This window comes from Diorhabda sublineata, chromosome 1, assembly GCF_026230105.1.
Source record: "Diorhabda sublineata isolate icDioSubl1.1 chromosome 1, icDioSubl1.1, whole genome shotgun sequence".
NCBI lineage: Eukaryota > Metazoa > Arthropoda > Insecta > Coleoptera > Chrysomelidae > Diorhabda > Diorhabda sublineata.
Window position 1 is genome coordinate 12,028,131 of NC_079474.1, and position 22,330 is coordinate 12,050,460.

General features: G+C 30.0%; 1 protein-coding gene across 1 annotated transcript; it reads right to left on the reverse strand.

The window, feature by feature from the left end:
• Window positions 1-24: 24 nt before the first annotated feature.
• LOC130452372 (DNA-directed RNA polymerase I subunit RPA1) lies at window positions 25-22,125 on the reverse strand. Its single transcript, XM_056791609.1, has 26 exons — window positions 21,703-22,125; window positions 21,474-21,650; window positions 21,239-21,421; window positions 21,002-21,179; window positions 19,510-19,735; window positions 18,586-18,732; window positions 18,389-18,523; window positions 16,114-16,334; window positions 15,931-16,060; window positions 13,647-13,869; window positions 13,274-13,581; window positions 10,621-10,794; window positions 10,227-10,552; window positions 8,277-8,562; window positions 8,083-8,211; window positions 7,302-7,466; window positions 7,072-7,238; window positions 5,701-5,917; window positions 5,370-5,644; window positions 5,148-5,306; window positions 4,336-4,556; window positions 4,129-4,277; window positions 3,910-4,062; window positions 3,748-3,858; window positions 1,584-1,776; window positions 25-1,534 (listed from the first exon to the last, which is right to left on the reverse strand). The coding sequence occupies exons 1-26, from the start codon at window positions 21,851-21,853 to the stop codon at window positions 1,428-1,430; spliced, it is 4,911 nt and encodes a 1,636-aa protein (XP_056647587.1). The 5' UTR covers window positions 21,854-22,125; the 3' UTR covers window positions 25-1,427.
• Window positions 22,126-22,330: the final 205 nt, after the last annotated feature.

The following is a 22,330-nucleotide window of genomic DNA, read 5'->3' on the forward strand; positions in this document are numbered from 1 at the left end:
CAAATATTAACAGATTACTTACTTTATTTGACATAATTGTTCATTTAACTTGATTATCTTGCTCTTTTATTTATTTTTGTCATCATTATTATTTAATTAGAGGTTACATTATCCTGTAACCTTAAGATATTGGTAAATACAAATTTCTTGCGCTAACTTTGAGCAGGTTTCGTTATCAAAGCATTTTTAGGATGTTTCAGAATTTTGTCTTCCCCATTGAATCTACACAAGTTAGTTCGTGCTAGACCTCATGGGGTATTTCACCAGGTGGGTATCTTGTTTTCTTTGCAGAAATCCAAATGATTTATGGGATTATTTCATTATTATATAAAAATTCTAGAAAGTGATTTAACCCAGGGAGGTTCTTCTTTTAGCTTGTAGTATTTTTTATAATTGTATTAATTTGGATCTAAGTTTAATGGCTTGCAAAGTATTGATTTCTTCTTGGTTGATTTGAACTACTTGTTTATTATAATTGTTGTACACATTATAGCCAAAATTTTTTTCAAAGCAAATCTCCAATAGTTAACAAAGGATTTATCAAGATACATTTGAACTACTTGTGTGTTAAATTGTCATACATCATGATTCATAACAACAATGCCTTTTTTGGGATCTTTATTATTTCACAGTAATAGATAGAATAGTGGGCGACCAACGGCTGTTAGGCACCTAGGGCTTCTGATAACCCCGTCGAACCCCATTTGATACTACCAGAGCCCTCTGGCCTTCGTAAGGCCCATCAAAGCTCTTTGTTATAAGTCTTTTGATATAATTGGGCTAGCTGTGATGTATTTATAGGTTAGTGAAGGACTAATCAAGGTATATTTGAACTACTTGTGCATTAAATTTTCATAAATTATAATCCAAAGCAATAAAACAAGTTTCTGGAAAAAATCTTTGAAGGTAAACTAGGTGCAGTTGAACTACTGGTATATTGTCATATACAGCATAATCGAAATTATCAAAACCTTTTTGAAGAAGCATATCTTTGGTGATGAGCGAATTTTACTCTGATACATTCATTCGAACTACTTGTGTATTAGGTAACAAAAAATTATTGTGAGGATAGATAGATAGTAACGAATTATGTTTGATTTATTTGAACTACTCACACTAATTTTATAACAGAGGAACAAATAAAATCTTGGAAGTTTAATATTTTCCTTGGTACATTTGAACTATTTTATCATATTTATCCTTATAAATCATATGTAGACCTGTCTACGAATTCCTAACGAACCGTTTGGAGTATTTTAATCAAGAAAGGCACTTCCAGATTGTTTATCTTTTGTCGAAACCCTTACAAGCACCCAAGGCTAACTAAAGTTGTGATACTCCCTTTCCAAATCAACATTCGTTTTATTTCCCAAAAAATAAACTTCAATTAATGAAAAAAATATTTATTTACATATTTTATATAAGTATCAAACAGTAAAAGTCTTGTGTAACAGAGTAAAACTCCCCGTTCCGGTGTTACAAGGTTTTCCCAACATGAGACTACTGGAAGGGTTCTGAATATCGTCCTGACGTCCTGAAACACACTTCCACAACATCCTTTCCACGTATAAATCTAAACTTACCTCTAATAACTGCATTCTTCAAAAACACCAACGATGACTCGAAAGACATCTGTTGTAGAGGCGATGCACTACTTTCCATTCCTTTTCTACTCAACGGTTCGAAAGTTCCATTAAATGTCATATAATCCGCTATTAACGATAAATGTCTCGGATCTACTTTGATTCCGTAAACATTAAATACATCTTTGACTTCCTACAAGTGTATAACAATTGTTTTTATTACAAAAAAGTCACAGCTAACAAATCCGTCTTGCTGCATATTTACACTATTAACCCATATAACACTGGAAATTTGTAGTCACAAACTACCTAACCCGGTCTTGTTCATTTTTATTATCAAGTATTATAATACTGACAATTGATGTAGTTACAAGCTGCTTAGCCCGGTCCTGCTATTTATTTACAATAATTTTAAAATGTCGCTTTATAATGTAGATAATCAACAGGAACGGACTGGATCGAATCATGTAAAAAATGTTTATTTTTTTCATAAATATTACTTTTATATGGAGAAATCAATTTCTTCTAACAGACTCTTTCGTTCCTGTTTTATTGTAAAGTGATGAAACATTGAAAATTATTGTGGTGACAAGCTGTTCAGCCCGTTCTTGCAGTTTGTTTATATTAAATTTTTAGGTTATGTCGCTTAACGATGTAAATAAACAGCAGGAATTGCTTTTTATTATCATTATGTGAAAAAATGTTCAACATTATTTAGGTGTTACTTTTTTCTTTTCCCAGAAAACTTTGAGCCAATCCGTTCCTGTTTATTTACATTGTTAAGCAATTTATAGTAAAAAGCTACCTGGTACGGTTCTGCAATTTGTTTACATTGAATTTTTTGTAGATTGTCATTTAACAATGTAAATAAACTGCAGGACAGGACGAGGTAGCTATGCCCATAAGTTGGTTTTCATATAGTAAATAAACAACAGGAACGGTTCAGAGTTTTCCGGGAAAAGGAGAAAATAACATTAAAATAACGATAAACATTTTGTTATGTAATGATGATAAAAATAAATTTTCGAGTCAGTCGGTTCCAGCTGTTTATGTACATTGTTAAGAGACGAAACATTAAAAAATTATTATCGTCAAAAGCTGCCTAGCCCGATCCTGCAGTTTGTTTATATTGTTAAATGACATAGAAATTATGTGTAAATAATGTAAACAAGCTGCAGGACCGGACTGAACAGCTTGTCACTACATTAATTTTCAATATTTTGTCGCTTTACAATATTATTAAAAATCAGACTGGCTCGAAAGTTTCTGTCAAAAAATTTATTTTATTATGAGGTTATATTTTCATAACAATATATATTTTTTTATGTAATAATAATGAAAATTCAATATGTGAACCGAAAATTTCGAGCCGTTCCTGCGGTTTATATAAATTATCAAATGATTTAAGAAGAAATTAATGTAAACAAAGTGGAGGACCTAACTAGACAGTGTGTGACTACAATAATTTTCATTAATGACACTCAACAATGTAAATAAGCTGGCGCGGAAGTTTCCATTGAAAAAAATGATTTTTATTATTAAAAGTAACATTCAAACATTTTTTTTATATAATAATGATAGAAATCAATCGTTTTAATAGAAATTTTCGATCCTGTTATTTACTTGAATTATTAAGCAATTTAACATTAAAAATTGTCAAAAGCTACCTAGCCCGGTCCTGCGGTTTGTTTACATCGAATTTCTAGGTTGTCAGTTAACAATGTAAACAAACTGCAGGTCTGGGTTAAGTGACTTGTGACGATAACAATTTTCATGTTACATCGCTCTACAATGTACATAAACAGCAGGAACGGACTTGCTTGAAAGTGATATTTTTATAACGATAAAATTTTTTACATTATAATAAAAATTTTCGAATCAGTAGGACCCTGTTACTTATTTAAATTATTAAATGACATAACATTAAAAATTGTTGTAGTCTCAAGCTACCTAACTCGGTTCTGCAATTTGTTTACATCGAATTCCTGGTCATCTAATAATGTAAACAGGACCGGGTTGGGTAGCTTGCTACTACGAAATTTTAAATGTTATGTCGCTTAATAATTTAAATGAATAACAGGAACGGACTGGTTCGATAGTTTCTGTTAAAAATAAATTGATTTTTGTTATTAAAAATACATTTTTTTTTTCACAATAAACTAACCTTAACGATTACTTTGGATGCGGCTTCGATACCATACGTTTCAGCTACTTTATGTATATCGTTACAGTACAATTTCGGTAAATCGAGTATCGTATTGTACTTAAACATTTCCTGAAACAAACAATACTATACGAGGGTGTTACAACAAATATCGATACTTACTACAATATTTATACCGTCGGTTCTTAGCATAAACTGATCGTCTTTGACGTAAGTGATCGCTCTACGTATCTGCGGTGTTTCCCATAAAACGGATTTGTCGGCGGTTTCTTTCAAAATGGCGGTCAGATCTAATTTTTTCTGATTCAAAGGAAACTAGAGACGACAAAAAAATTGTACAGTAAAGGGGGGATTAATTTTTTTTTCTTCATAAAAACTTACACCGAAAGTTATTTCACACCACAGATGCTTATCGGTATCTTCGATGTAACTTTGGGCGAAATTATAACTATCCACTACTTCATTTTGTTGCTGCTGCTGTTGTTGTTTGATTTCATCTTCTTTTTTTTCGTTTTCCTCGTCCGAATTTACTGCAAATATGAAAATTGAATGTATCGGAATGTAAAGGAAATGGTGGTTGTCGTTTACCGTTTTCTTCTTCTTCGTCGGATTGTAGTTTTTCTTCGTCTTCCGGTTCCAAATCGTCTCTAGTCTCTTGATATTTATGGGTCTGTTTGGCGTCTTCGGTATCTTCGATTTCGTCTTCGGAAGAACTGTTTTCATCTACGGGTTCTTTTTCGTTTTGTTCTTCGTTATCTTCTTCATTGTTCGGTGTCGATTTTTTGTTTTTTTCATCTTCCATCATAACTCTAAAATCGGAATTATTTTTATCATACATTTGATTACGAGGGAGATATTCAATATCAAAAAAATAGTTAATAAGTTAATATTAGTATAAGTTAATTCAATTTTTTGCTAATTTAAATCTCCCCATTTCAACAATTCAATTTGTTTATGAAAATTTCAAAATTAGTATCGTCTATCAAAAATATTTCATTACGAGGGTTAATTAATTTGGTATAATTTTTTTTTCAAAACTAGAATCACCCTGTGTAAAACTCCCCCTATTTGATGCAAATTTTTAATTTTTATGATTTTTTCATTATCAATTTACGCATCAAAAAGATTATAAAGACAAATACAATTACGAGGGTGATTCAAATTGTTTTTTAAAATAAATATTCTTATAAAATTGAATAAAATATCAATTCAACCCCATATAAAATATTTTCTCATAATTTTTGCACTTTTATACATTACGCCAACAGCAACACTCAATATATCAAAAAATCACCTCCTATATATAATTTTTGTTAACTAGTATTAGAATCACCCTATATACATAAAAGACGTCCAAAAACGTGTAAACAACTAGAAAAATAAACATTTTTTTTACTTACATATTCGAATTTATCTTACTGACTTTCCTAATACTGGCAAACATCTCCCGAAAGAATTTTTTTTTCATGTGATTTATTATCTGATTCGGTTTAACGCAATAATCGTTACTGTAATATTTTTTCGGTAAAAAATTGAACCTCACCGTATATTTATTCTGTCTAAAATTGAATAAAAATATGAAAAAAAAAAAATTAGAACGCCCAAAAATAATCGGTTAATACCTAATCGGTTTAATCTGTAGCTCGGTAGTAACTTCGATAGTTTCCAAAACATTTGCAACAACGACCCTTGTTAACAATTTCCTAATTTTGTCCGCCCTGTATTCCAAATCGGGTACTTGTAAAAACGGAATTTCCATAGAAGGCGTTTTGATATTTTTCGACGCCATCATCAGGATCTCCCTCAATCTGGGGATACCCAAAGTGACGTTCATTTCACCTCTACCGGCGAAATGGAAAGTATTCAACGTCATCTGAGTGGAAGGTTCACCTATGGACTAAAAAATTTCCAAATTCATCAATTGTGTCATCGTTATCATCGTAAATGTCATACTTGTGCAGCTAAAAGTCCCACTGGTTCTCCGGCGACGCACATCGATTGCATCGTTTTCAATTTCATCACGTTTTGAAATTCCTTTTTGGCTTTTTTATCGAATCCTCTACAATTTTTTATCAGTTCTTCGATTTTTTCGTTTACTGCGCCGAAATTCGCGTCAGGTTGATACAAGGATTCGACAGGATCGGGACAACGTTTACATTGATCCTCGAAGCTGGAATAATCGATTAAAATCTACTTCTATTTCGATATTAAGTTAAAAAAGTAATTTTTTGAGGACAATTGATAAATGTACCCCAAAAAGAACAGAAAAAGCAAATTTTTGATGACAAATAAAAATTTAGCCCCAAAAAGAACAAAAAAAGCAAATTTCTTGATGAAAATTCAAAATTTAGCCCCTTAAGAACAAAAAAGCAAAAATTTTTCATACCAATTCAAGATCTAGTCCCAAAAAAAACAAAAGAAGCAATTTTCTTGATGAAATTTAAAAATTCAGATTTCCTCCAAAAAAGAAAACAAAATTGTTTGATGGAAATTCAGTATGTAGCCCAAAAATATCAAAAGGATTTTTTTATGGTAATTCTAAATGTAGCTCCAAAAGAACAAAAAAGCAAAAAGTTTTAATGAGAATTCGAAAACTAGTCCCAAAAAGAACAAAAAAAGCAAATTTCTGGATGAAAATTCAAAATTTAGCCCCTAAAGAACAAAAAAAGCAAAAATTTTTCATAACAATTCAAGATCTAGTCAAAAAAAACAAAAGAAAGCAATTTTCTTGATGGAAATTCAAAATGTAGCACAAAAATATCAAAAGAAGGATTTTTTTATGGCAATTCTAAATGTAACTCCAAAAAGAACAAAAAAGCAAATTAAGATCAAAAAGTACCTAAATATCTTCAAAAGAAATACTAAACATTGGGTAAAACAACTTAGAATCCTATTTAAATGAAAGTAAACTCAATGGTATCATCTTTATCATCATAAATGTCACAACAAACATCGATTGCATTGGTTTCATTCAACATTTTCAAATTCCTTTTTATTTTTATCGAATCTTCTACAATTTCATATCAGTTCTTCAATATAGAGTTAACAAATCGAATTTATTGATAAAAATTCAAAATGTAGCCAAAAAGAACAAAAAAGAATATTTAGATCAAAATCTAGTTTCAAAAGTACCTAATTGATAAAAATAGGCCTTCGAAAGGAAAAAGATAGGTATTGAAGATAAAACTTGGAATCTTATTAAATATAAATAAACTCAAAAAAACATCAAATAAAGTATTTAAACATTTCTATGATCTAAAACTACGTACCTCGCAAAAATTAGTAAAAATCAAAGCAAACGAAACTTTTATAACAAAAATTTACCTTTCTTTTATATCGTCGGCTAATTCATACCAAAGTTTATTTAATTGTTCCCTAGTTAACTTCTTATCGTCTCCTAATCTTTGTCTAACGTATTTAACGAAGAGTGTAAAGGGATTCTTTTTTCGATACCTAAAAGGATCCCCATGTTCTTTTTTCCATTTAGTAATCTGAAGACAACAAAAATAAACGATATTACTAACAAATATTCACACTATTACTATTTTATTTACCGTTTTTATGTATTCCTTTATGTTAGATTGTTCTTCGTCACTTTTAACTCGTGTTAAAACATCTTTTTGTGCAAGAACTTTTACGTTTTCGGTTAAAAAGTTGATTTGTTTTTCGTTGAAGAATTGAGATTTGGCTATATCCATGCCATCTTCGCCGTATAAGAACTATGGAATTTGATATCATGATAAATTAATAGAAAATTGATTTTATTTTCATTAAAACGTAGAATTTTCATGATATTAAATATTTAGGTTAAAACAATTTAAATTTTGACGTATGTCACCAGCGCTACCAACCGAGGAAAATCACTACAATAATCGTAGGGAATATTTCGATTGGTTCACGAATGGCGTTAAATGTTTTGGTTGGTCGAAATGAAACTAAAAGTTACTAAGTAGAATAATGGTTTAATGATTTGCTATTATCGGAAATAAATTTTATATATGTAACGTATATACATTACGTGATATTTGTAATGTTGCCAAGTTTAATTTTACTTCAATGATTATCAGAAAAACTATTTTTTTGTTATATATTCAATTTCATCAATATAAAATTGGAGTTTTTTGCAAAATATATAAACTAAAGCAAATGAGTCGATTTTGCAAATATACCTGGGAAATCAAAAAATTAATTATATACAAAATGCGTGATATTTGTAACGTTGCCAAATTTAGATAGATATGTAGAAATGAGTCGATTTCGCATATATACTAGGGAAATCAAAAACATATTCAATAAAAATCGTTAATTGTATAAAAAATGTGGGTGCGTATTTACCTGTATAACACTTTTATCACTATTCCTCACCGTCATATCGTAACTAACTTTGAGCCCTTCCAAATGTTTGATGAGACATCTCTGTAAATATCCACTACGACTAGTTTTGACAGCTGTATCGATCAGACCCTAAAATTCACAAAACCCCCGAGTCAAATATGGCGGATGACGTTTATGACATTCGTTTGCCTCACCTCTCGTCCCGCCATACAATGAAAGAAAAATTCCTGTGGTTGAATGCCGGTCATAAATCGACCGTCGATGAAACCTCCGGCTCGCGGGGAAAATTCGAAGGCGGGAAAACTGGGTAAAGATTTACCGGATATCATCACCGGAGGTCGTTTACCTTCCAATTCAATCTGACCTAGTAGACAGGAGATTTGCATAGTGTTAACGGTCGAACCTTTAGCGCCAGATTGGACCATCAATTGGAGGTTGTTTTGAGGAAATTTACATACGAGACCGGCTGGGAGGCAAGTTCTGATAAAGAAAACGATAAAAATATAGATTATGTCAAGAAAATTTGTTTTTTTTTTCATAAAAATTAATGATAGGATGCAAAAAAACGAATTTAGGATCGTTGAATGGTCATAAAATGGATGCGCAATTCGAATATTGACGTATGTCAACAACGCTACCAAATGAAGAACATAAAAGTCACTACAATATTGAACATTCTGATTGGTTGTTAAGCATTTTAATATTGATACTGGATGTTTTAAAGGTATGCTGTGTTGTCACGTTTAATTTTCCATCAGAGATAATTAGAAATAAAATATTTTGACGAAATAATGAAGAACATATTTTCAATCAAAGTTTCAAGAAAATATTGGTAAAATAGAACCATAAAAACATATTTTAATTGATTTGACAGTTTTTAATACAACAACTGTCATAATATTGACACACAGTTCGGATACTGACAGGTCAACATTCATTGTTAAAAAATAATTATTTGACTTCAAAATCAGTTTAAAATTAATTTTATCGAATTTTTTCACGAATTTTTGAAAAAAATTTGAACTAAACGTTCAATAGACAGAAATTTTGAAATTGACAAGGTTAAGAAGGAATAATATGATTTTTTTGTAGCTAAAGATAAAAAAATAGAAATAATACATTCCAGTACGTCAAATGATTAATTTTCAAACTTCCATTCAATGTTAATTTTAATAGAAAAGTCAGTCCGGTCCTGTCGTTTATTTACATTGTCAAATGACGTTATCTAGGAAAATCGACACTTTTACTGGAGAAATTATGAAAATCTATAATACAGGGAACACCAAAAAAATATTTAACCAAAAAAAATTGATTAATTTTCAAAATTTCTATGGAATATTAATGGTAGCGAAAAGTCAGTCCGGTCCTATCGTTATTTACATTGTCAATTGACGTCCTCTAAGAAAATCGACACTTTTCCTGGAGAAATTATGAAATCTATAATACAGGGAACACCAAAGAAATATTTAACCAAAAAAATTAATTAATTTTCAAAAGTTCTATGGAATATTAATGGTAGTGAAAAATCAGTCCAGTCCAGTCGTTATTTACATTGTCAAATGACGTCCTCTAAGAAAATAGACACTTTTCCTGGAGAAATTATGAAAATCTATAATACAGGGAGCACCAAAACTCAATATATACCATCCAACTACTATTTTATAAAATACAGGGCTAGCAAAAAAAATATTTATCCAAAAAATTGATTAATTTCAAAATTTCTATGGAATATCAATGGTAGTGAAAAGTCAGTCCGATCCTGTCGTTTATTTACGTTGAAAAATGACGTTATCTAAGAAAATCGACAATTTTCCTGGTGAAATTATGAAACTCAATATATATCATCCAACTACTATTTTATAAAATACAGGGCTAACCAAAAAAATATTCATCCAAAAAATTGATCAATTTTCAAAATTTATTTCAGCTATTAACGGTAGAGAAAAGTCAGTCCGGTCCTGTTATTTATTTACATTATAAATAAACTATCTAGAAAATACTAGAAAAAATCACAACTTTCCGTTGAAAAATTACAAAAATCTCGAATACAGGGCTTCATGAAAATTCGATATAAACCATCCAACTAAATTCGAAAAAATTTGAAACGAAAAAACAATTTTTTCTACTAAAAACCATATAAATACCTGTTAATTTCATTTGTGAACGTATCCAAGGACGATTTATACGATCTATCGATCACCGATCTAATTTTAGCATCGGTAGCGCTCAACTCTTCGATTTTCCCAACAACATCCTCATCCGGCGTCCCTATCGGTAAATCCAGAGCTTTAGTTACCGCCTCTTTACCGATAGACCTGCAATCCTTTATTATTTTCCGACGTTTCGCATCTGCTTTCGGTATCGTCAGGATATCGCGCACGCCCAAAGTGAATCCTTCCTGTTGCAGAAACCTCATGAAGAGTTTGGCCAACGACGATAGAAATCTGGTGGCGCAAGCGCCGCCGTACAACTAAGAAAAGAAATTACACCGAAAAGTATACCGTGGAACGTGAAAATTAGTATTTTTTCGGTGATTACCTCGTACATGCAGTGGGCTAGACCGTAAGGGGTGGCGCCGTAATGGGTTTTATCTAAAATTCCGACCAGTAATTCACCGTTTCGTATTATAACTTCGGCTTCGCTCATTGTTTTGTCGTCGGTGAATGGAGTACCGCCCGCTTTCCATAGTCTAGAGGGTTGAGTTTGCCAAGCCTATTTTCGATTATATTAACGTTTATTAATGATGTTTTGAGGTTAATTGAACGTTTTTTTTAATACATTCGAAATTTGGAATCATTCAATTACGAATTCGAGTCTAATCAAATAGACGGGAATTAAATACGACGTCAAAAATTGGAAAGAAATGTGAAATAGTAAGGGAAAATTTTACTATCGAAATATCTGTATACTTTTACAAACAACTGTAACGATATGATATTGCGGAAATTTCTAGTTATTCCGGACCTGTTCATTGTTTACTTTGTCAAACTAATTTAAAGAGCGAGTCCGGTCCTGTTCGTTGTTTATTTTATAAAATGAGCTTATTGAGTCGGTCCGAACCTGTTCATTATTTTATTTATTGAACGAACTTTTGAAGTCCTATTTGAGGTGAGTTTTTCTAGAAATATCATAAATGGAACAATAATGTTCCGAATTGGAAAATCTGTAATATACAGTACTGGATTTGGGGTATTTTTTATGCTTTAAAAAAAATAATAAATATTTTTAGTTTTTCTTATGATATTTCGTTATAAAACCGTATTAAACAATCAAGATTGATAAAAATTTGTATTATCAGTATGAAAAAAGTAATAAAATAAAAATAAAGAAATATTTTTTGGAACTGTAAGTATAAGCCAATCCGATCCTGTCTTTTATTTACATACAATGCCAAAGTTTGGTGAATGCGCCGGTTATAAAGCGCCATTTTATTTTATAGGTTGTTTACATCATATTGTGACTGTTTTTTTTACATTCTAGAATCCGAATTTTCTAGAAATTAGTACTGGACTAGGGTATTTTGTATTATTTTGGAAAATTTCGACGTTTTTCTTTTAATATTTTGTCAAAAATCGTTAAAAACTATGAAAAATTTGAAAAAAACTAACTACAATGAAAATAATTGAAAATAAAACATATTTTAGAACTTTTAATAAAAGCCAGTACGACCCTGTCCTTTTTTTGCTTTATTAGGCAAAACAAACGATGAAATTCTTGTTGGGAAATATCATAAACACAATGATAAACATTCAAATAGAGGAATTTGGAAAATAAATTACTGGAATTAGTATTTTTTAAAAATATTTTGAAAGAAAATGATGGAATTTTCACGTTTTTTTGTAACATTTTGTAAAAAATATATTAAACAATCATAAATAATCAAAAACTATAAAAAATACTGACAGCAATTGAAAAAAACGTACTAAAATGGAAATATATGAGAAAAAAGCCCCTCTTTTATGAGCCACTCCAGCCCTGCATTTTTTTTTAATTACCAAACAAATCATACAATGAAATTTTCTAGAAATATCAATAATACGATGTTTATGATACAGATAGAGAAATTTTGAATATACAGTACTGGACTTGGGATTTTTTAAAAATATTTTAAAAGAAAATAATGAAATTGTCATGCTTTTAGGCAAAATAAAAAAATGAAATTCTTGGAAAATATCATAAACGCTTGATAATCATTCAAATAGAGGAATTTGGAAAATACAGTACGGGACTTAGGGTATCTTTGGTACTTTTGAAAAAAAATAAGCAAATTATCAGGTTTTCCTTTCAATATTTTTTGAAAAACCGCAATTAGCAATAAAAAATTGTTAAAAACCATAAAAAATTATACTAAAATTAGAAATAACTCACTAAATTGAAATAAATGGCCTGTTCCAGAACTTTCAGTAAAAGCCAGTACAGTCCTGTAATTATTTTACATTAGCAAACAAACCGCATGATGGAATTTTCTAGAAATATGTTAATGCTCGATATTGAGGAATTTGAAATATACAGTACTGGATATTTTTCCCACTTTCAAAAAAAATTCACGTTTTCCTTCCAATATTTTGTTAATAAAACCACAATTAATAATCAAAAATTGTTAAAAAAATTCGAGAAAAAGTTTCTCTTTTGGTACTGACAATATAATCTAATAAGAGCCAATCCAGCCCTGTCATTATTTTGAATTACCAAACAAACCATACAATGAATTTTTCTAAAAATATCATTAACACGATGTTTATGGTACAAATAGATGAATTTGGAATATACAGTACCGGACTTAGGATTTTTAAAAAATATTTTGAAATAAAATAATGAAATTTTTAGTTTTTTTGTAACATTTGGTACAGAAATATATTAAATAATAAAAAATCATCAAAACTATAAAAAATACTGACAACAGTTGAAAAAAAAACGTGCTAAAATAAAAATATATAACAAAAAACCCCTTCTATTAAAACTGTCATTTTAATTTAATTCGAGCCAGTCCAACCCTGTTATTACCAACGTTTTACATCAAATAACATTTTCTAAATAAACTACAGACCTAGGGGGATGAAAAATCAACATAATCATCTGTATAACCTAAAAATCTTAATACAAGTCATCGAAAACCATCTCGAAACACTCAAAACCCCCAAAACTTTCATAAAAAAAAAACCGAGCTAAATAAAAAAAAATCTCTACTCACTTTCGACGGTATCTTAGCCGTAGAAGTCAAACTGATCAATTCCCTTCCTTCTGGTATAATATTGATGATAACGGTGGACAAAATCTGTTTACCGGACCACAACATTCGAGGTTTGATTACCGTCGGCGGTAATAATCGAATATTACCGGTTTTGAAGGACAAACCTTGGTAAACCAGTTGTTGGTAATCCTGTTTATCGAAAAACCTCCCCCTTAACGAAAGCCGTACCCCCGCGATCATGTGATCTTGAATCAAACCGCTCAAAGGGGTACCGTCTTTCGGTACGAGGAATTGATTCGAAACGTTCACTGAAATTTGTAAAAAAAATATTGAGGAATTATTTTTTTTTAATTTTAGTGCGGTTATGTTTTACCTATGTTGTAGCCTTCGCTTCTGGCTAGTTCGTTTTGGGGGAAATGGGCGTTCATTTCGTCCCCGTCGAAATCGGCGTTGTAGGCTTTACAATTGGCGTAATGTAGCCTCAAAGTTTTCTCGTTTTTTAATATTCGAGCCGTGTGAGCCATTATACTCGGTTTATGTAGGGTTGGTTGACGGTTTAATAGGAGTATATCGCCGTTACAGAGATGTCTGTGTACCTAAACACGAAAAAAACAAAAATATCTAATTTTTCGTAATTTATAATTTTTAAAGTCGTTAGAAGCTAAACCGTTCCTGTTACAAGAGAAATAAACAAAACAAACTGCTAAAAATGGACTATAAGAGAACGGAAAAATTTGGTATGACTAAAAGGTGAATTTTGAGGTTAGGATTGAATTTAATTGAAATTTTATCACTGTTATATCATTATTAGGGATTTATGTAAACCTAAACGCGAAAAAAACAATCAAATCTTCCAAATATCTAAAGAATTTTTCAGATTTTCTATTTTGTATAGTCGTTAGAAGCTAAACCGGTCCTGTTACAAGGGAAATAATCAAAAGAAACTGCTAAAATGGATTAGAAGAAAATAAAAGTCAATCTAGATTATTTGGTATGATTAAAAAGTGAATTTTGAGGTTAGGATTGAAAAAAAATATTTCAAAATGCATTTAATTAATTTTTTTTAAATTTCTACTTGGTGTTATCGTAGAAGTTAGTCCGGACCTGTTGTTTTTTTATACTACCTTAAAATTACGAGGTTTTATCATGAAACTTCTACAAACGGTCTGGAAAACTCGATAAGCAATCTAAAATAATCGATTTCGATTTAATTATCAAGAAATTCAGTTCATGTGATATTTTGGAGGTTTTTGAATTACCACAATCGATTTTTTTCTTGAATTGATGATATTATTTGTATAAACAAATTAAAAATGTCAAGTATATATTCTAAACAATTTTTTAAATCATCTTTTTTTATCTTGTATAATCGCGAAGAGCCAGTCCGGCCTTGGCGTTTGTTTACATTGATAATTGAGTCGTTTTCTAGAAACATCTAGAAATGATCTGGAAATAATCTAGAACCTTCGTTTTCTATAAAAACACAATATTTTCAAAAAAACTCAAAGCAACAGACATTTTTGAATTTTTAAGTTAAAAAATGGCGGAGTGGGAGTCGATTTTTTTGAAATATCACTAATACGTTATCCTGTATGCCTTTTTATACAAAATTGACAAAATGAAAGAAAAAATTATAATTTAAGAAATCAAATTTAGTACTACATTGTTTTGAATGATCTATTTCTCTATTTGGTATTGTCCTTAGAAGACCGACCCTGTAGTTTGTTCACACAATCTAGAAAGTTCTAGAAATCGTCTAGAACCCTCGAAAATAATCTAGAAACTGCGAATTTTTATATAAACACCACAATATTTTCAAAAAAACTCAAATCAGCAGACATTTTTAATTTTTAAATTAAAAAATGGCCGATTAGGAGTCGATTTTTTTTAAACATCACTAATACGTCATTCTGTATGACTTTTGAAACAAAATTGTCAAAAAAAGAAATTACAATTTAGAAAATAAAATTTTGTACTAAATCAATTTTAATGTTCTTTTTTTCTAGTGTCCTTAGAAGCTAGACCGACCCTGTCGTTTGTTCACATTATCTAGATACTTCTAGAAATCGTCTAAAAACTTAGAAAATAATCTAGAACCTTCGATTTCGATATAAATACCACAATATTTTCAAAAAAACTCAAATCAGCTGACATTTTTAAATTTTTTCAAATTATATAATCAAATTTGAAAATTTTTATCAATATAAAAATGTTTTTTATGAAAAAAGTGTACTAATAATTATTAAATATACAAAAAAAAATTATACGAAAACTGTTTAAATAAAACTGCATTTCATCAAAATATTATCACACCCTGTATATATTTACACCCAAAAACAAAAAAAAAATAAAAACAACAAACGTAACTATACACAAAAATAATTATTTTAATTGATTTTTTTATCCACTTCGTATTATAGTAAAAAGCAAGTACGATCCTGTTATCTCTTTAAATTACCAAATAATTATCTTGAAATTTTTGTTTAACGTTCTAAAACAATCTAGGACATATTATAAATAAAAATAAAAGCAAGAATGTTAATTTTTGTCAAGACTAAATTCAAATAAGACAAATTGAAAACAGTTAATTGTCAAAATGACAGAAATAAACGGAAAATTTACAAAAAAAAAATAGTTAGAAAAATTAAAACACTTACAATTCTAACCCCCTGTTGGACGTTATCCTTATCATCAGGCGTTAACAGACATTTAAGTAAACTTTTTTGTTGTTGCACACTTTTCGGGTTGATTCTTTTTACGGTACCATTGTACTCGACCATGATGGCCCTAAAAACAACCAGTTGAAACGGATATCGACAGATGGAGATAATTAACAGTACCCAGGATGAACGTTGGGTCCATTCAAAACCATCTTCCTCAATTCCTCAACGTTCCAAGGGGTTACGGCTACAGGATAAGTTAATTTTTTAGCAAACTCTTCAGGTACCCCAATCTCATCGATATTCAAATTTGGATCTGGGGTTATGACGGACCTAGCTGAAAAATTTACACGTTTACCCATCATGCACATACGTATTATACCCTCTTTCTTCTCGATTATCTAAAAAAAAATTTAAAGCATCAAAAAATTGGGGTGAGAGATATTTTTTCTAATTTTCTTACCGGTACTTTTTCGGTATCAAAATGGTTGCTGCACATAATTGACCATAACTCGAAAAGTAGATGTTGGATCGTATTTAAAAAAACACATAAAGATTGGGGATGAAATAACTTTCAAATTATGTTAATAACAATTTTTTGTTAATCTTAAAGTTTAGAAGATATTTAGAAAGTTGTGGTGAAAAAGTTTTTTTCCAAAAAATGTGACATATTTTTTTTTTCACATTTAAATTAACAAAAACTAGAAAAACAATAAAAATATTAAGTTTGTTGAATTCCAAAAAAAAATTATTAGCATCGGTGACTACAGAGTGGATCAACAAATTTCAAATGTTGGTTACAGCTACCAAGTTATCCTGGATAGACATATTTAGCTTTTTCCACAATGGAAACTGAAATAGTAGTTCTTTAAAAGAAGCTGATATATTCAGCTTTGAGAAAAATTTACTTCAAAACAAAATTTTGCAAATATCAAATGGTACACGATAGTTCCAAAACAGCAGATAGAACTGGAAGGGAGTGTAAGGACCCAAAACCAAACCAAAACCTTTGGAAGCTTGAGGAATATACCAAGCAATCAAAAAATTTCTCTTGTTCAATTTAGAAAGGAATTCCAATGCCAAAAGACCCTAACCAAGCAAAGGCAAAGAGAATAAACCTTTCAATGGGATTTAGGACATAATAGAGTGAAGGGAAATGAATTACCAGACGGTTAAGTGGAATTTGCAACATCTTAATGTAGAAAAAGACAACTTATAGGGGTAGACAAAGGTACAGACACTATTGGGAACCATAACCAAAAAGAATCTTCAATGGGATCTAGGACACACTGGAGTGGAGGGAAGACAGTTAAGTGGGGACCTGAACCCTTAAACACTAGAAAAGTACAATATATAGGGGTTGAGGCAGATACAGACATTGCTGGAATCCTGTAACCAAATAATGTACCAACTTAAGTAAAAATAATTCACGAATAGTAGCAAGAATCTTATTCAACACCTAAGGATGTTAGATTTCGAGGATACAACTTGAAGATTTTGGTATACAGAAAACGAAACCTCTATCCACATTTCCTCCAAGTGTGAAAGACTCCGGAACTCTACAGAATTACATGTAGAGGTAGAAATACAAATAAAAGATGAAGATCTCAGGTAGTTAAAGCCATGAACTTCCCGAAAGGAGGGAGATTGCTCGATTAGAGGTAAAAATACAGCGACCCCAGCAAAATTTTGTTGAAATAACAATAAAAAGTTGCATTTATTTGGTATATATTAATTTAAGAATGGATATTGTTAACTTTCTTTAATAGAAATTTAAAAAAATAATTTTCCTACTGCGTTATTATCCCAATTGGTACTTTTAATAGCTAGTAGTTCAAAATATTCACAAAAATTCTGTAATAATGAAGTAAATATGAGTTTTGGTACGTCTGGGTGAGCCCAAAATTGTTTTTAGTTATGTATTATACCTATTGACAGTAAACTTCTATGTAGCTTTTTGAATCTCCCTGTATCATAGGTTCTAAAAATTGATATTTTTTGTACTATTCGTCTTAAGAGACGGAATGATACAAATTTTATAAATTTTATGAAAACCGGTGTGTCTTTTTGAACGAATCACAAAATTCACAACAAACTTTTCGTAAGTACCTTGTATATATATATATATATATATATATATATAATTAAAAAAATATATAAAACCAAAAATTATGAGTAGATTTTAATAAAATGTGATAAAATCTTATTAATTTTAGATTTTTATTATCCTGAAACGAAATTTTTTAGTCATATTTTTTTTTAATATCTCCTAAATTATAAGACTATCATAAAATTGTTACTAACATAATTTGAAGGTTATTTCGTCCCCAATCTTTATACGTTTTTTTTTTATTTCAATCCAACAATTACTTTTCGAGTTATCGCAAATTATATGATGCATTTTTCAATATAATGGTATAAATACAAAATTTTTCAAAATTACTGTCGTACTCACCTGTTTTATACCCTCTCCCTCCCTAGTACGATTACTATCTTTGTCCAACAATCCGTTTACATCGTTTTGAAGTTCCTCCCAACAATAATTCAATTTTTCCACAGCGGTATTACCTCTAGCGAAGCTATAAGCAGCCTGTAAATTTTTTTATTATAATTCGATATATTCGTTAAAAAGGGGGGTCGGTAATTAACTACCTTAGCTTCTGCTGATACTAAACTGCCCAAATCATCGTTTTTCTGGATAACTTGAATGATAGTTTTCAATAATATCACGTTTTGTATAATATTTTTATATCCTAGGGATTGTTTGTTTTCCAACACCCTACCGTTGGCGAAATTCACCTGAATTAAATTAATAAAAATAATTTTTTATCACAATAATTTAGTTATATATCAAAAAAATTGAAAATTACTACTACAAATAAGTATTTTTAATTACGAATAGTAAATAATTATGTTTGATTGTATAACACCCTGTATTATAAACTGATAAAGGGGTTGTGAGTACAAATTTCTCCTATTTTTTTATATACGATACAATGGGGTAAACACATTGATTTCCAACTTTGCAAGAACTCATAATTCACACTTCCCAAGGAGATTTTTTTACATAATTCATAATTCAAACGTGTAACACCCTGTATAATTAATCCGAAAAAGGTACGAATACATTTCCAATAACCAAAAGGAAATTTAAATCAAAATAAAGGGGTTGTGAGTAAAAATTTCTCCTATTTTTTGATATATGATCCAATGGGATTAACGTATTGACTGCCAACTATCAAATAACTCGTTTTTTCTATACCTTTCAATGACAATTTTGTATCTAAATTAATATTTCTAATGATTTAATGCCACTAAATAAAATTATGGAATTTGCTTTGGTAGTCAACGTGTTAATAGATATGTTATTAAAAAAAGCGAGTTTAGACAATTTTTTATAACCCTGTATAATTTTTCTAATAAATTTCCAAATATTTAAACATAATATGAAAAAAAATTATTTTTTCTGTATTTATATTAATATTTTTCGATTAAAACAATTTAAAAACTTCCTGGAAAGTCCTGACAATGTGGGAAAATATGTAAAAAACGTTTTATAATTAACAATTTACTCACCGGTCTAACGTTTGGAGGTGGTACTGGTATAACATCAAAATAAAACACATCCGTAGGATGTTCTATATCGATATCATCTAATACCGACATTAAATGTTTCAAAAAATCCTTTTCCGCTATCCAAATTTTTCTCATGTATTGTCTAGATTCTTCCGGGGTGACATATTTCGATTCCAATCCGGTAATTTTTTGGGACATTACCGTATTGGATGCATTCGATGTGTTCCTTCAAAAAATCAAGTATCAGGGAATAATTTCAACAGAAAACAGATTTAGGACAACAGATGTTAATATCCAAAGGATTCATCTATAAATCCATCGTTATGTATAAATTGCGACAGTTGGAAATTAAAAAAAGTCTCAAAATGTAAAAATACCGGAAAGTTATGAAACACACCAAGAACCCCGACGCAAATGAAATTACACTACCTGGTTCTTCGAGTCGGGTATAAACCAGCTTGAAGCAACAGACAATGTAATTCGTTTCAAAAATTTCATGCCGAGACAAAATATGAAGTATCCTGAAATTTGTAAAGTAGTAGCAAATCTGGATGATAAAAAAGTATCAGAAATCAATTTTTGGTCTAATAGAAGCATCATTTGATACTTTATGAAAAATATTTTTCATCATAAGTTCCCATCCAAATAATACCGGAGCTTTATGAATAAATTTCGGAAATATTTTGTTGGAATTAAATCTGTTAAAAGCTTTTAGTTCATACAGCTGTTAACATCGGAAATCTTTATGCAGTTGTAAAAAATCACCCAAATCATCCTCATGTAGCTATAAATATCCCCTTAGATCATTTTTATGTAGCTGTAAACTTTCATTTCTAAATCATCTTTACGTAGTTGCCAATAACCACCCAGATCACCTTTATGCCACTGTAAACATTGATTATCTTTATGCAGCTGCAAAAAATCACCCAAATCATCTTCATCCTGCTGTAAATATGCTCCTAAATCAATTTTATGCAGCTACAAACATCCATCTCTATGTCATCTTTAAGATCTAACTAAATAATCTTTAGACACCTTCAAACAATGTTACAACTCCAAATTGCCACCTAGATCTTATAAATGCAGCTATAAACCACCATACAATTCATCATTATGCAGATGTAAAAGCTGATTATCTTTATGCAGCAGCGAAAAATCATCCAAATCATCTTTGTCTAGCTGCAAATATCCTTTAGTTTATTTTTCTGCAGCTGCAAAAATCCACCCAAATCATTTTTCTGCAACTTAAAATATCCTCCTAGATAATTTCCACATAGCTGCAAACATCTATTATCTTTATTCCGCAGCGAACTTGATGTAAATTGGAATTGTGTGACATTAGACATGAAAATGAGCCTAAAGTAATAAAAAACTCAAAGCTAGTGATAAAATTATTGTTCAAGCTAGATAAGGACTCTATTTAAAGGATTAGATTGAATTGAAAAAAAGATTCACACACAAACCGAGATTATTGTGTTTACCTGGTACTTACAAGTTTGTTTTTCTCTTGACTAATATGATTTTGTTCTTCAAAGTTTGTATTTTTTCAATAATAGATTTACAAAACATACAAACACCCTTTGCCTTAACCTCCTTCAACATCTGATTGATAAAATAATTTCTTAAAGTTTCTGTGTTTTGACTTATCACGTATTTCCCCCCAGATTTTCCTATAAAAACATTTTCAACTCACTTAATTCGGAGATATAAGGAGAATCATAACACTTACTTAACAATTCATCTGCCATTTGTTCATATTCTAATATAGTTCCTATACTATCAACTGGAATATTTTCAAATTTTAAATATTTTAACATCAATTGAGATATCGTCGATTCTACTAACATAGCTTCCGTTATCAAACCACAATTAAGAAGTTTAATTTGAATACACAAAACTTTTTTAATATGAGCTAAAATAAATACGGAATTACTTACTTTTATACCAAATATTTTCGCACTTACTTGGTATTTGTATGTGGTAGCAAGATAAACACGATATTTTTAAAATGGTCCCTATAATTTTATGAAATAGAGGATTAACTGTTGGTAAAGGGAGCTCGATGTAACCGAAATGTCCCGGGCAATTCGTAAACGTTTTATTACAAGTTCCGCATAGTTCGCCCTGATCAGAATACGGGCCTAAAAATATAATCTTATTGTTGAAATAAATGTTAATCAAACGAATTATTACCTAATTTTATATCGTATAAACCTCCTGGTATAGGGTGACCTAAAGCGTCTAACATAAGAGGGGTGATTATTTTAGTAACACTCATTTTTCGAATTTGTTCAGCGCTAAATAGCGAAAAACTGAGTTTGTCAGGTGTTAAATGGATCTTCATTTTATCGTTTAAATTTTTATAATATTATAAAAGATTTAAAACGAACAAAAATATCCTAACTATTTAACACTATTCCTTAACCTCATAAAAACATGTGTTCTTCTTATTTACGGTTGCTGGAACCTTGGAGGGAAGAGGTCTTGTTTATTGTGAAATCACGTCCATTAGATAAAATGTTCAGAGATATAAAAATAGGAAGGAATTTGATAATTAAATATAAAAATATAACAAATTTCGATGTCATTACTAGTTCCCGATGTAGATGAGGTGATAATTCTCATGATAAATTAAAAAAAATGGGACGTTTTATACTTTTCTTATGGTAACAGCGGCAGCACTGTACCAAACAGGCGCGAAGTTTAAATTTGTCAAGTATTATAACGATTTACTTTAATATTTTCTAAAATATATTATGAAGAATTATTTACGGATAAATTTTAATTTCTTGTAAAAATTTAATGAAAACCACATTTTAAA

Excerpts from the sequence above, each read along its gene's own strand:
- LOC130452372 (XM_056791609.1), bottom strand. The coding sequence starts at position 21,853 with ATGAAGATCCATTTAACACCTGACAAACTCAGTTTTTCGCTATTTAGC. Across the intron at positions 21,651-21,702 it reads TTTATACGATATAAAATTAG|GCCCGTATTCTGATCAGGGC; the intron begins GTAATAATTCGT and ends TTATATTTTTAG. Across the intron at positions 7,239-7,301 it reads TAAAGGAATACATAAAAACG|ATTACTAAATGGAAAAAAGA; the intron begins GTAAATAAAATA and ends TGTTGTCTTCAG.